At 48.6% G+C, this 12,545-nt stretch overlaps 1 protein-coding gene across 8 annotated transcripts in view; it reads right to left on the bottom strand.

The window, feature by feature from the left end:
- The window catches only part of Taok3 (TAO kinase 3), a 154,991-nt gene that overhangs the window by 62,897 nt on the left and 79,549 nt on the right, over positions 1-12,545 (bottom strand). For 6 of the 8 annotated variants that reach the window (XM_006530385.4, XM_011248219.3, XM_011248220.3 and 3 more), the window contains 5 exons: positions 12,033-12,134; positions 8,910-8,955; positions 7,810-7,906; positions 5,445-5,558; positions 2,560-2,651 (listed from right to left, as the gene is read on the bottom strand). In XM_006530385.4, coding sequence (XP_006530448.1) covers positions 2,560-2,651; positions 5,445-5,558; positions 7,810-7,906; positions 8,910-8,955; positions 12,033-12,134 — 451 coding nt within the window. Of the gene's footprint in view, positions 1-2,559; positions 2,652-5,444; positions 5,559-5,678; positions 7,907-8,909; positions 8,956-12,032; positions 12,135-12,545 lie in introns of all 8 variants that reach the window. The other 2 variants (XM_030254601.1, XM_011248221.3) reach the window with 2 other exon arrangements.

Genomic DNA, 12,545 nt, shown 5'->3' with positions numbered 1-12,545 from the left:
TGAGGTTTTTCCCACAGGAGTTTTCTGTTCCAGTGGGGAAGGTACAAGCCGTGCAGACATGTACAGCAGGTCCTGCAGAGTTTAGACCATTTATCATGTGGCCCTTTCTAGGGAGCTCATCACTGCATCTGTGGAGCACAGGAGGTGGCATAGTTCTGCCAGGGCAAAGCCAGGGCTGGTGCTACCCTGTGACCAAGGATCTAGGAGTCCTTATTTTGGCAAGTGTGGGTCACTGAGTGTGTATGTTTACAGGTGTGTAGGTGTGCTTTCATGTGTGTTTGCATGTACATGGCCTACATGTGTGGTGTGTTTGTGAGTGAATGTGTGTATGCATGTCTGCATATGTGTGGGTGCACATGTGTGTGCATGCAGATGGAGGCCAGAGACTGGCGTTAGTGCCTTCCTTGACCGTGCTCTAAGGGGTCTCTCACTTGAACCAGAGCTTGCTGATCCAGCTAGTCTCGTCGGCCAGCTTGCTTCAGAGGTCACCTGCTGCCTCCTCCTGAACTCTGTGACTGTGCCTGGGCTGCCAGGTCCTGCCCCTCTATGGGAAAGTGCTGGAGAGCTGGCCCTGATAGTATGGGCTTGAGAGAGCAGGTCCTGCCCCTTGCCAGGTACCACAGTCAGGAGTGCTGGCCCTGCCCCTTGCCTGAGTGAAGCAGGAGAGCTGGCCCTGATGGCCTGGGTGCAGGAGAGCCGCTGGGCTGACCAAATCGGCATCCACCCGGGCCCAGATCCAGGTCTCTGAGTTACCCCACCCCAACATCTACCCCATCTATGAACTGCTGTAGTGTACGAAAGGACCAGTCCTGTAGAACTAAAGATGCAGGCTCTCTGTGACACAGGGCCACAACAGGACCAGAGGCCTCAGACCACCAATGACTCATTGCAATGAACATCTGCAAATGAAGCTGCCTGGAGATAAGGGTGTGCTGTGTGACACACACCGTGACACACCGTGACACACTGCTGCTTCCATGGTGAGATCTGTTTGTGTGTGTGTTGTTTTATTTAAGGTGGGGACTGCAAGGGAGGGGGGCAGATACAGAGGGATTGGGAGAGGAATGGGGTTTGGGTACATGATGTGAAACTCACAAAGAATCAAAAAAAAAGTTACAAACAAAACAAAACAAAACAAGTGGGCAGCCACATTGGCATCGGTGCTGGGGATATGAACCTGGTCTTTAATTAAGGCAGGAAGGATTTTTATCTATTGAACTGTCTCCCCAGTCTGGATCCCATGTTTTCTTAGCCGAAAGGATCAAAGAACAGGAAAGCCAATCTTGCTACATGACATTTAAAAAGTTCCTGCTTCAGGGAAAGACAATGGTTACATCTTTGTGGACTCTTCATCTGGGCCAGCCGAGATCAGGATTTAGCGGGGCCAGCTTAGTGGGTTGTGGCTAACAGTTCTCCCTGGCTGTGCTAAATTAGAACCAGTGGGCTGTACTCTACTTGAGAGAGAGATGACCCAAGGGCACCCCACTCTTGGATAAGTACTTTTGCCTTTGAAGGGGCAAACACTTCTTATGAAGAGATCTGGTGGGCAGCCCTAACTGCAGGTGACACTAACTGCTTCTAGCTATGGAGTTCCTGTCCTGTGTCAGGTACTCACTGTCTCAGGCATGGCCTGGATGCTGCTCACGCCTACCAGAGACTGGCAACTAGGGAGGAAACTGAGGTACAGTGAGGCTCAGGACTGAAATGGGTAACAAAGTAGTGGTCTCCTCTGACCCCGCGAGCTTCCCAACTGCTGGGACCTATGTATGCCACCATGTTTGGGGTGTGTGTGTGTGTGTGTGTGTGTGACTGTGAGTGTGTCTGTATATGTGTATGTCTGTGTGTGTCTGTGTGTCTATGTCTGTATGTATCTGTGTGAGTGTGTATGTGTGCGTATGTCTATGTGTATCTATGTGTGTCTGTGTGTGTCTGTGGGTGTATATGTGTGTGTATGTCTGTATGTATCTGTGTGAATGTGTATGTGTGTGTATGTCTATGTCTGTGTATGTATGTGTGTGTGTGTATCTGTGTGTATGTGTCCCTATGTGGGTGCTGGGAATCTGTTAAGGTCCTCTGGAGAGTAGCAAGTCCTGAGCACCATTCCAGTCCCTGGGGATAACTGTCAAGCTGGTGCATCTTTTACTATGAAGTTTTCTTCAAGGTTCTACCACTGGGTAAAGTTATATACTTGAGTCTTCTAATATTTCCCCCAGTATGGCTGGGTTCTAAAGCAAAGCCATGGAGTTACTGTAGAGACAGGGTGTGTGATGTCTCAGGTCAGGAAAGTCTCAGGTATTAGCACTTACCAGCTTGTGTTTCAGTGTTTGCTAACTGCACATCTGCTCAAACTCCTTTAGCTAAGTCAATAGCATGGAGACATAGCAGAGAAGGATCCCTTTTCTGTGGCATACCAGAGCATGGAAAGTGTCTCCAATACAGTCACAGTCTCCAATACAGGCCAACCTACAGCTGTCTGTCACTGGGTAAGGGCGGGCTGAGTTAACTGATGGGCATGTGTGAGGACCAATCAGCAGAGCCCCAGTGGAAGCTCCTCCTTACCCAACTCTATGCAGGTGATGCCAAGCGACCAGATGTCAACTTTCCCGTCGTACTGCCCTTCGTCCATAGCTAAGATTACCTCTGGGGCCATCCTGCCAAATGCAACGTGCAGAGTTCAAGTTGTCAGTACAAACGAAATTTTCATTTTATAAAACTACTCAGTGCAATAGATTTAAGGGCATTCAAATTATTTTTAAAGGTACTTAAGTCCCCCCCCCCTTCATTTTCTGGGAACTAAACCTCAGTTTTCTGCAAGAATAGTGAGTAACTTAACTGCTGAGCCATTTCTCCAGCCCTCATTTAAAGTAGTCAATGTTTGTTGTGGTGTTATTCATAGAAGCCACATAAAGAAGTCAACCTAGAAAATCAGCAGGTATGTGGCTAAGGTGAACATAGTTCCTGCACACAATGGAGGTGTCTGTGACAAGGAGGTTTGAATGAGAATGGTCCCTGCAGGCTCACAGATTTGAATACATGCTCCCCTGTGCTCTCCTGGCTAGTGGAACTGTTTGGGAAGGACTAGAAGGCGTGGCTTGTTGGAAGTGGTTTGCCACTGGGGGAGTGCACTGAGGTTCAAGACTCCTACCATTCCTAGTGTATTTGTCTGCCACATGGTTAAGCCTTAAGATGGGAGCTCTCAGCCTGTTCCTACGACCACACCTGCCTCCCTCCTGCCATGCTACCTGCCATGAGAGTCACTGACTAATGCTCTGAAATTTTAAGCCCCAATTTAAACACTTAAAAATAAATTATCTTTGTTTTATGTGCACTGATGATTTGCCTGCAAGTATGTCTGTGTGAGTGTGTCATATTCTTTGGAACTGGAGTGACAGATGGTTTTAGCTGCTATGTGGGTGCTGGGAATTGAACCTGGGTCCTCTAGAAGAGCAGACAGTGCTCTTAACCACTGAGACACTTCTCCAGCCCCCAATCCCTGCTTTCTGAAAATAAGTTGACTTGGTCATGGCGTTTTATCATAGCAATTGAAAAGGAACTGAGCCGTGGGGGAATGGAAGGGATTGAAGGTCATCATGTTATATGAAACAAGCCAGACTCAGAAAGATGAATATAGGAGGGAGGGAGGGAGGGAGGGAGGGACGGAGGGTGATAGGGAAGGAGGGAGGGAGGGATGGAGGGGGAGAGGGAAGGAGGGATGGATAGATGGAAGGAGGGAGGAGGAGAGGGAGGGAGAGAGGGAGAGAAAGAGGGAGGGAGGGGAGGAGATAAGGAGGGAGGGAAGGATAGAAGGAGGGAGGCACAGAGAGAGGGAGGGATGGATGAAGGGAGGGAGGAGAGAGAGGCAAGCAAAAAGGGAAGCACCTGGGGGTGGGGTGGCTGTAGGGTAGCAGAGTGGAGGAGGACACGGGGATGAATTTGAACAAAGTACATACATGCCCTAGCTGGGAGAAAATATCATGACACAACCTACTATTTTGTACACCAGTTAAAATTTAATTTTAAAAGTTCAAAATTTTTCCTGACTGATATTTCCTCACACATACTACTCTGAAGAACAACACTGCTGAACACACAAACATCCTTAGTGATTTCTAGGGAACACGGCGTGATTTCAATACATCCTGGCTCCATTATTCACTCTCGCCTTGCTCTCCGGTCGTTATTCAACGATGGTCTATCTGTCTCCTCATCTAAAGGACAGACAGGCGTGTCACAGGGACCTCACGGAGATGTGTAAGGTATTAGTATGCTGTGAGCGCCGACAAATGACTTATTCTAAAAGACATGGAAAAATGTTTGGAGGGACAGTATAAAGGATCGTGACCTGCTGTCCCAAAGCCACTGTAACTCACAGAACAGGTCAGGCTCTGGCAAAGGGGGGTAGCGTGCCTGACCCTGAGCAGGGAGGGGACTCTGCCCTCTCTCTGGTTTGGACAGTGCTTGGGCCTATTCCGTGTTGGCAGTGGTTTGGTGAATGCGATCTTGAGATGAGGTGGAAAGTCAAAAAGCAGCTGTTTTTAGGAGAGTTTTCTAGAAGGTGTCTTTTTCAAAGCCGTGATAACATGATGGAATATCGTGGACGTTCAGAAAGGGGATCCGGAACACAATGAGGGGGAAGACGCCGAGTCAGAATGTCGTCACGGCTGGTGAAGCATCAAAGGACTCCACTGAGTCGGGAGCTTGGATTTCTTCCATTCGGTCTTGGTAGGCAGCCAGAGAACGGTAAAGGGAACCCTGCCTCATCTGAGCACGCTGCCTCCAGGGAACAGTTCAAAAGAGACCTCAAGCGAAACCTTAGACGGAGCTAGCCCAGCAAGCTGATAACTTCGCACAAAGCAGATCCAAAGCCAGTTGCCTGCTTTCAACAATTTAAGGTCACTCTTCTCGGCTAGAGAGGTTTCTAACCTTCTCAAAGGAAATCTGATTGGTGCACATTGTGAAAACAGCTTTTTTGTTTTGTTTTTTTTGGTTGTTCTTGTTTTTGAAGCAGAATCTCTCTATGCAACCCTGGTTGTTCTGGTGTCAAACTCACAGAGATCCATCTGCCTCTGCTGAGGTTTAAGGTACACCACTAGCCCTGGCTGGAAACCCACTGTTGAGATGAAACCAGGCCAGGCGGCCAAGTGGTACAGGCTTGGGGGCTTAGCTCCATGGTGGCCTGAGGCAGGAGGATTGATCGCACATTCAAGGTCAGCTTGGAATAGAGAACGAATCCATCTGAGGCCAATCTGGACACATTAGTGAGACCGTGTTTCCAAATGAAGAAGATGGCGATGTAGCTCAGCGGCTGAGCACTTCCCCGGCATCCTGCAGGCCCTCAGTTCAATCCCTGCCACTGTACAAACAAGAATGGGGACACCAAGTGCTCTCTGCTCACCCTCCCTTGTGTATATTAAGCCTACACTGTATCTTCTCAGTGTACCTACCAGTAAGGAGTCCCCACAAAGGAGTTGGCGGGAGAAGCCATGGAGGCAGATCCGAAGTCAGCCAGCTTCACCTGACCTGGCTCTGTGAGGAGGATGTTCCCTGCTTTAATGTCCCTACAGGAGGGAAAGAAGACGATCTGAGAGTTAACTTCTTAATACTTACTAAGCAGGAAGCCAGAACATGCAATTAGCGAGATAAAATGTTCACTAAACAAAACAAACACACAAGCATACTTTTCTCAGAGATGACTGCCTGTTGTAAGGGAGCCGCATTCCTGGGCGGTCACTGGAAGGACTTCCAGGAGGAGCTGTCTTCAGAGAGAGGGGTAGAGCGAGGGAGGGAAAGAGGCAGCCATGCCAGTCAAGGAGCGCAAGGAGACCGCAACCCTTACAAAGCGTGTTCTTCAGTGCTTTCTCCAGCCACCACCGACATTCCTTGTGCTGGGAGACCTGGAGCCACTGGTAACTGCCCTTTGTCCCCCACTTCCAAATCTGACATGCCTGACGCTGCCACCCTGACCAGGGTTCCTTAGCTGGACACATACCTGTTCTGTCTCGCCCGTGCCCCTTTCTGCCTTTAACTGTAACTGCCACTCTAAGGCATGGGAGGGTACGGGTTACAGAAAAGGTGTTATTTAAGAAATAACACTGTACAGAGAAGAGAAGACCCTGAAAGATCAAAACAGACAAGGATTAAGGGTTAGGAGTTTGCAGTCAGCATCCCTAGGACGGGTCGCAGCTGGTTTTGCCACTTAAGATGCATGGTGCAGTCAGGTGTTAGGGAAAAGCCATTTGAAAACTCAGGATGAAGGATGATGCAGATGCCCCCTTGTGTTTCTTAAGATGGGAATGAGGACTGGAAACCATGAGCTGCAAGCTGACGATGGGCTGAGACACAGCTGGGAAAATGGAGAGAAAGCGATGGGTGTAAGGGTGTCCAAAACTTCCCCTGGAATGACAGCTTCCGCCTCAAGATGACACTGGGCAGAAAGACTGAAAATAAACATGCTGTTTATTCTCTAACAAAGAAGGGCTTGGAGATGAGACGTCCCACAAAGCCATAAGAAGATGAGATGAACGGTATTCAGGGTTTGTTCGAGGACAGGTCCTCTATAGTCCAGGCTGGCCTTGAACTCTTTATGTAGCACAGGTTGGCCTTGAATTCCTATTCCTCTGCCTCTACTTCCCAAGTGCTGAGATTATAATATATGCACATGCCACTGTGCCTGGCTATGAGACAGGTTCTATGTTGTCCCAGCTGTCTTGGAAAGCATTCTGTGGACCAGACTGGCCTTGAACTCACGGAGTTTATCCTGCCTCTGTCTCCCAAGTGCTGGGATTAAAGGTGTGTGCTACCATGCCTGGCTTTCATTTTTTAATTCAATGAATGTTAAAAGAAAAAAAAAACACTTAAAAAACCTTTTTGTCTTTTCCATTTCTTTCATAAACAGTGTGCTGATTAAAGTAAGAAACAAACACAAAAGTAAACTGTAGCTTTGGATGAAACCCAGCAGAGGTCCAAGCGAGTCAGAATCCAGCAATGACAGTGAATCCAAGAAAACACACCTCAAAAATGTAATAAGTCCATTGATAAAATGGTCAATGGACTTAACCAATATTTACCAGTTGTGACTGGTTCGTTGTCTATTTAACTTATTTTTTATGGTCCCTAGGGCTACATGGTAGCCTGTGTGTGCTATGAAATGTATCCCCACAGAGGTCAGAAGAGGGCATCAGACCTCCTGGAATGGGAGTTACAGGCAGTTTTGAGTGTGAGCCACCATTGAGTGCTGAGGACCTTTCATGTGTGGACTGACACAGACTTCAGGCATGGGAAGCCTCTGGGATGTGAGGCACCTGTTCCTTACAACAGGAAAGGGATTGCTCAGCGCGATGCTATCCTGTGCACGGGAGTCAACCGGCTTCTGTTCTCCCGGCTTCTGTTTTCCTGACTTCCTTGCACTGTCAGGAGGCCAGCTACTCACATAGGAAGCAAAGCATGGTGGTACATGCCACAAATGCCGGCCCTTCGGAGGCTGAGGCGGAACCAATGGAGCTCAAGATCTACCCGGGCTACATTATGAGTTCAGGGCCAGCCTGGGCTACATTGTAAGATCCTGTCCCAAAAGAGGAAAAAAAAAAAAGAATCTAAAACTAAACATGCCACCATCACCCAAAAACAACAAATAAACAGCCCCCTGAAACATGACAGGGTGCAGTCTTTGCAGGGCTATGGGAGAGGCCGGGAGGTATCGTTTGCCTCCTGTGATCCCTTAGCGCCCCCACCCCCCAACACTGGACCCCATGCTGATTCCTGTAGTCCCTGGGCTATGGAGCTAGAAAGGGAGCTGGGGTTTGGACTTACCTGTGAATCAGGGAGTGAAAGTGGAGGTAGGCCAGCCCCTGCAAGGCACCATGGGTGATAGCAGCGATCTCCACTTCCTGAAGTGGTTTCTTATGAACTGAGGGAGGAGGAGAGAGGGTCAGGATGGATGGCCAGCCTTCCACAGCACAGAGTGACAGAGACTTTGCCGAAGGACAGCTGGAGAGCGAATTCACCTAAACGCACGGAAGCTGTACCGTGCACAGCATCAGCAGTGGATGAGGAAACCGAGGGCACAAAGATGAAGCTAACACAATACACTCCACAGGCCTGCAGCAGTAATTTACTGATCAGTGTCGAGTCAAAGCGATGTCGGTTCTGACCCAGCTGGCCCGGGTTTATCGGTCCCTCCTGACTGCGTTCTAGGCCATGCTGCTCGCCTCTGCCACAAAGTCACCACAGTTACCCTTGACCTAAGAGGGTATGAGGCAACTTCTATTGAGAGGTCCTGGTTGGTTTCAGAAGGTTTTTAAATAGAATTTTTAAACACAGCTAGCTGCTGGGCACACACAGCAGCAGTGGTGGGAGAGCTCAGGTCCGTCGTTGACTCTGCACATGGGTAGATACTAGTGAGTTGACAGCACCTCCCCTCTCACATCCGTGCCCACTGTGATACTGGAAAGGCACAGGCAGTGACATTTATACATGGCTTTGATGGTTTTTGGCTAGTGCCCGCCCGGGACAGCCATGCAGCTGAGATCACCCAGCTATAGTGTAGAGATTATGTCTATACAGTATACCCAGTGACCCTTAAACTGCCTTTCAACCAGAGGCTCAAACTGCACTATGTCTAGTTGTCTGGGAATAGATAGCATTCTTTTTTGTTTTTAAGATTTTATTTTAGTGTCCGTGCCTGTACATGTGGCCTGCCTGTGCATGCGTATGTGTGTGCACATTGGGTGCAGGTGCCTGTGGAGGCCAGAAGAGGATGCCAGGTCCCCAGAGCTGGAGTTACAGGCATTTGCCTGGGAGCCCAACTGGGTCCTTGAGAGAGAAGAGTGTTCTTGCCGCTGAGCTGTCTCTCCAGCCCCATGGAGAACGTGACAGAAGGAAAACAGAAGAGGCTATGATGTCATGCTTACCTTCTAACAAGTCAGAGGCTGAACCTAGGCAGTACTCCATCACCAACTGGAACAGAGTGGAAGATCGGAATAATAAAAGTTAATGAGAAGTTCCTCAAGTTAACCACACCAAACCAACCAAATAGCTACAAAACCAACCAAACAGCCAATCAATCAACCAAGCAACCAATCACAATCCAACCTACCCCAACCAACCAACCAACCAACCAACCAACCAACCAACCAGCCATATGCCTACCCAAGTACCCAATCGACCAACTGACTAACCAATCAACCAAGCACACAACCAACCAACCGAGGCACTAAGGACATCAGGAGGGAAGATACTTGGCCTGCCCTAAACCTGCCTTGTCTGGCCACCTGATAACAAACTGATTTTCATAATCTTCCACACTTCAGTTCTTGTCACCTTTGCCTTGGCCTTGTCCTCAGCCCATGAGGGTTGATGTAGACATGGTCCCTGTAAGGCACTCAGGCTGAGACTACCAGATCCGACCGGATACCTCCTTCCCATATTGCCTTGTTTCATAATAGGTGTTACATATATATAGACTTTATTACTCATTGTTTGTAACCTAGAAATTGTCAAAGAATACACAAACCAGAAAGATTGGTGTTGAACTCAAGATTTTGCACCTGATTTGTTTGGGGTTCAATCCTCAACACCAAATATAAACAGAAAACTCCCAGTTGCCAGATTGTGGTGGCATACACCTTTAACCCTGGTACTTGGGAAACAGAGATGGGGGTATCTGTGCGTTTGAGGCCAGCCTGGCCTACAGAGTGAGTTCCAGGACTACATAGTGAGACTCAGTCTCAAAATCTCTCCCCACCTCCAAAAAGGAAAATCCCCAGTTAGCAGTGTGGACGGTCTAACGCTTGAAATAAGCACTGCCTGGTATTATAGGGAGGACTGCAGTGTGGACGGTCTAATGCTTGAAATAAGCACTGCCTGGTATTATAGGGAGGACTGCAGGACTCATGCCAGCCCAGAAAAGGATCAAAAGCTAAACTGGGAATGTGCTTCCCGATGGATGTATTGGTTGTACACCACGGTGAAGTCAGAGTTGTGTGGGGAGCTACTGTGTTCTAATACAACTTTAACACTGGACAGGGGCGAGTTGCACTGTGTTCCTATTCTTTCAAAAGCACGATGCCGAGAGTGCTTTCCTTAGTCCTTCACACAGAGCCCTTTGCAGCCCAGCTATGCACTGAGTAGGTCTCAGCTCCCTTTACTTCTCCTACATGGTCAGGTTACTCTTGGTGCTGTTTGTCTCCCTGGCTCTTGCAGCTCAGTGAGTAGGAGAGCTTTCTAACTAGCAGTCACGCTAGCTGTGGATGGAAACCAGGTAAGCAAGCTGGCTAGACCTCCGCGTAACTGAAGAGCAGCCGGGCCTGGAGGAAGAGCAGCCGGGCCTGGAGGAAGAGCAGCCGGGCCTGGAGGAAGAGCAGCCGGGCCTGGAGGAGGAGCTCCTGGGCCTGGAGGAGGAGTTCCCGAAGCGCTGGCAAGACTCTGGTTACTTGGAATGTGCAGCGTTTATCCTGTCCAACCCAGGTCTTCCCAGACTCCTCCAAGGCTGCTGGGGTGGCCCAGAGGAACCCATTTCCAGGGAAGATGCTCCTTTGATTGACATCTGTTCAGGCGGGAAGCAGAGGCTCTAGGCAGCTGAAAAGCTGCTTGGAGGTGGGAGAGATAGCTTAGTGGGTAAAGCTCCTGCCTTGCAAGCATTCGCATCAGAGCTTAGGCTCTAAGCAAAAGTGGGGTACATGGGTGTGTGCCTGTAATCTCAGTGTAGGGGACGTACACGTGGGGATCTCCTTGGGGCTCACTGGGTAGCCAGTCCAATCAGATAGGCAAGTTCCAGGTTCAATGAGAGACACTGTCTCAACACATCAGGTAGAGATCCACTGGGGGAGACACCTGACTTTCAACTTGTGGCACACACACACACACACCCCGAAATGGACTTCTTGAGCAGAAATGCTTACACAGAATGTCCATTTCCTGTTGGTGATGGGATCCCGAAAGGCTGTGGTGTCCCGAGCAACCCATCACAGACAGGTATATGGGACTTTAAGCTAAAATGCCTAATGTGATTAACACCTTCATATTCTAAATGATATGTGACATGCTAATGTCAAGCAGTGACAGTCACCTAAAAAAAACCCTAAAATGTGTGGAAGCGCTCCCCACTCTAGGTCCATGGTGGTCGTATCATTTTGTAAAAACTGTATAGTCAAATGGAACGGTGGGGGCGGGGCGGGGCTGGAAGTGGCAACGATGAATGTTCTAGAAGAGGGCTGAGGAGACAGCTCAGCAGTTAAGGGCACTATTCTGCTCCCAGCACCGCGTGCCAGTTCATGACCGTCTCTACCTCCAGTTCCAGGGGCACTGAAGGCCTCTTCTGACCTCTGTGGGCACTGTAAACCTGTGTGGTATACAGGCAGGCAAAACACTCATATGTACAAAATAAAAATAAATAAGTCTTAAAAAAAAAAAAACATGTCGGGTGTGGTGGCATATGCCTTTAATCCCAGCATTCGGGAGGCAGAGGCAGGCCGATTTCTGAGTTTGAGGCCAGCCTGGTCTACAGAGTGAGTTCCAGGACAGCCAGGGCTATACAGAGAAACCCTGTCTCGAAAAACAAAACAAACAAACAAACCAAACCAACCAAACAAACAAACAAACATTCTGAGAGGAGAGCTGGCTCAGGGGCTCGGTGGCTCAGGCTGTTGGGGACTCAAATCCAATTCCTGGGACACATTTTGTGGAAGGAAGGAAAGAACTTCCACAAGTCCTCTGGCTTCCACGTGTGTGCCGAGGCAAACGTGGGCACACAAAATAAATATAATAATCATGCTTAAAAGTTCTGGGAGACTGAAGGGTTTAATGTTTGGTTTTACACGTCGAGCCTGACTCTGTACCATCTCTTTGCTCAATGCTCTCTCTCGACAGGTAGACCTGGCACTGATCCTATGGAATCCATACCATATGACAAACCGACCAGCAGATTACATAATCGATTACAAAGGTCCAGTGGGAGAGACAGGGGTCGTAGCTTTATGGTTCAAATAAGTAATTATAAAACATTACTAGAGAAAAGAGAGTAGAGTGTGGCTCACCCATGCAGTGTGCTCCTTTAAATAACAGCCTTTGTACTCGATGGTGTTAGGATGCTTCAGCTGCTGCAGAAACTTAACTTCCTTAAGGATATCTTGCCATTTCTATGGAGACAAGAGAAACATGTTTAATTTTCAAACTGCAAACAGTATTTATCAAGTGAGTGCACACATGCACATAGATACACAGATTAGATAGATAGATACATGCATACATCTCTTTTCCCGTGTCAGATGGACACGAGGCAGAGGTTTAATAAATGGACCAGCTGACTACCCTGTCCTACAGCTTCAAGTCCAAATCTCTAATCAAATGTATCAAAATAGAACCACGACTCATGTCCACACTGCAAAGTCATTTGCTTGGAGGCAATGTCAGAAAGCTTTCCTAGAGGTCCCACAAGCGACAAAACGTGGCCAACAGTTTTCTGGGCTCCCATTATATGCAGCTCCCCACCCCGCCTGTCGTGGTTGGTTTGAGACAGGATTTCTGTGCTTGAACTCAGAGACCCAGAG

Source organism: Mus musculus, chromosome 5 (assembly GCF_000001635.26).
Source record: "Mus musculus strain C57BL/6J chromosome 5, GRCm38.p6 C57BL/6J".
Classification (NCBI taxonomy): domain Eukaryota; kingdom Metazoa; phylum Chordata; class Mammalia; order Rodentia; family Muridae; genus Mus; species Mus musculus.
The sequence above is the reverse complement of the archived record's forward strand: the minus strand, read 5'-3'. Positions and strand labels throughout refer to the sequence as shown.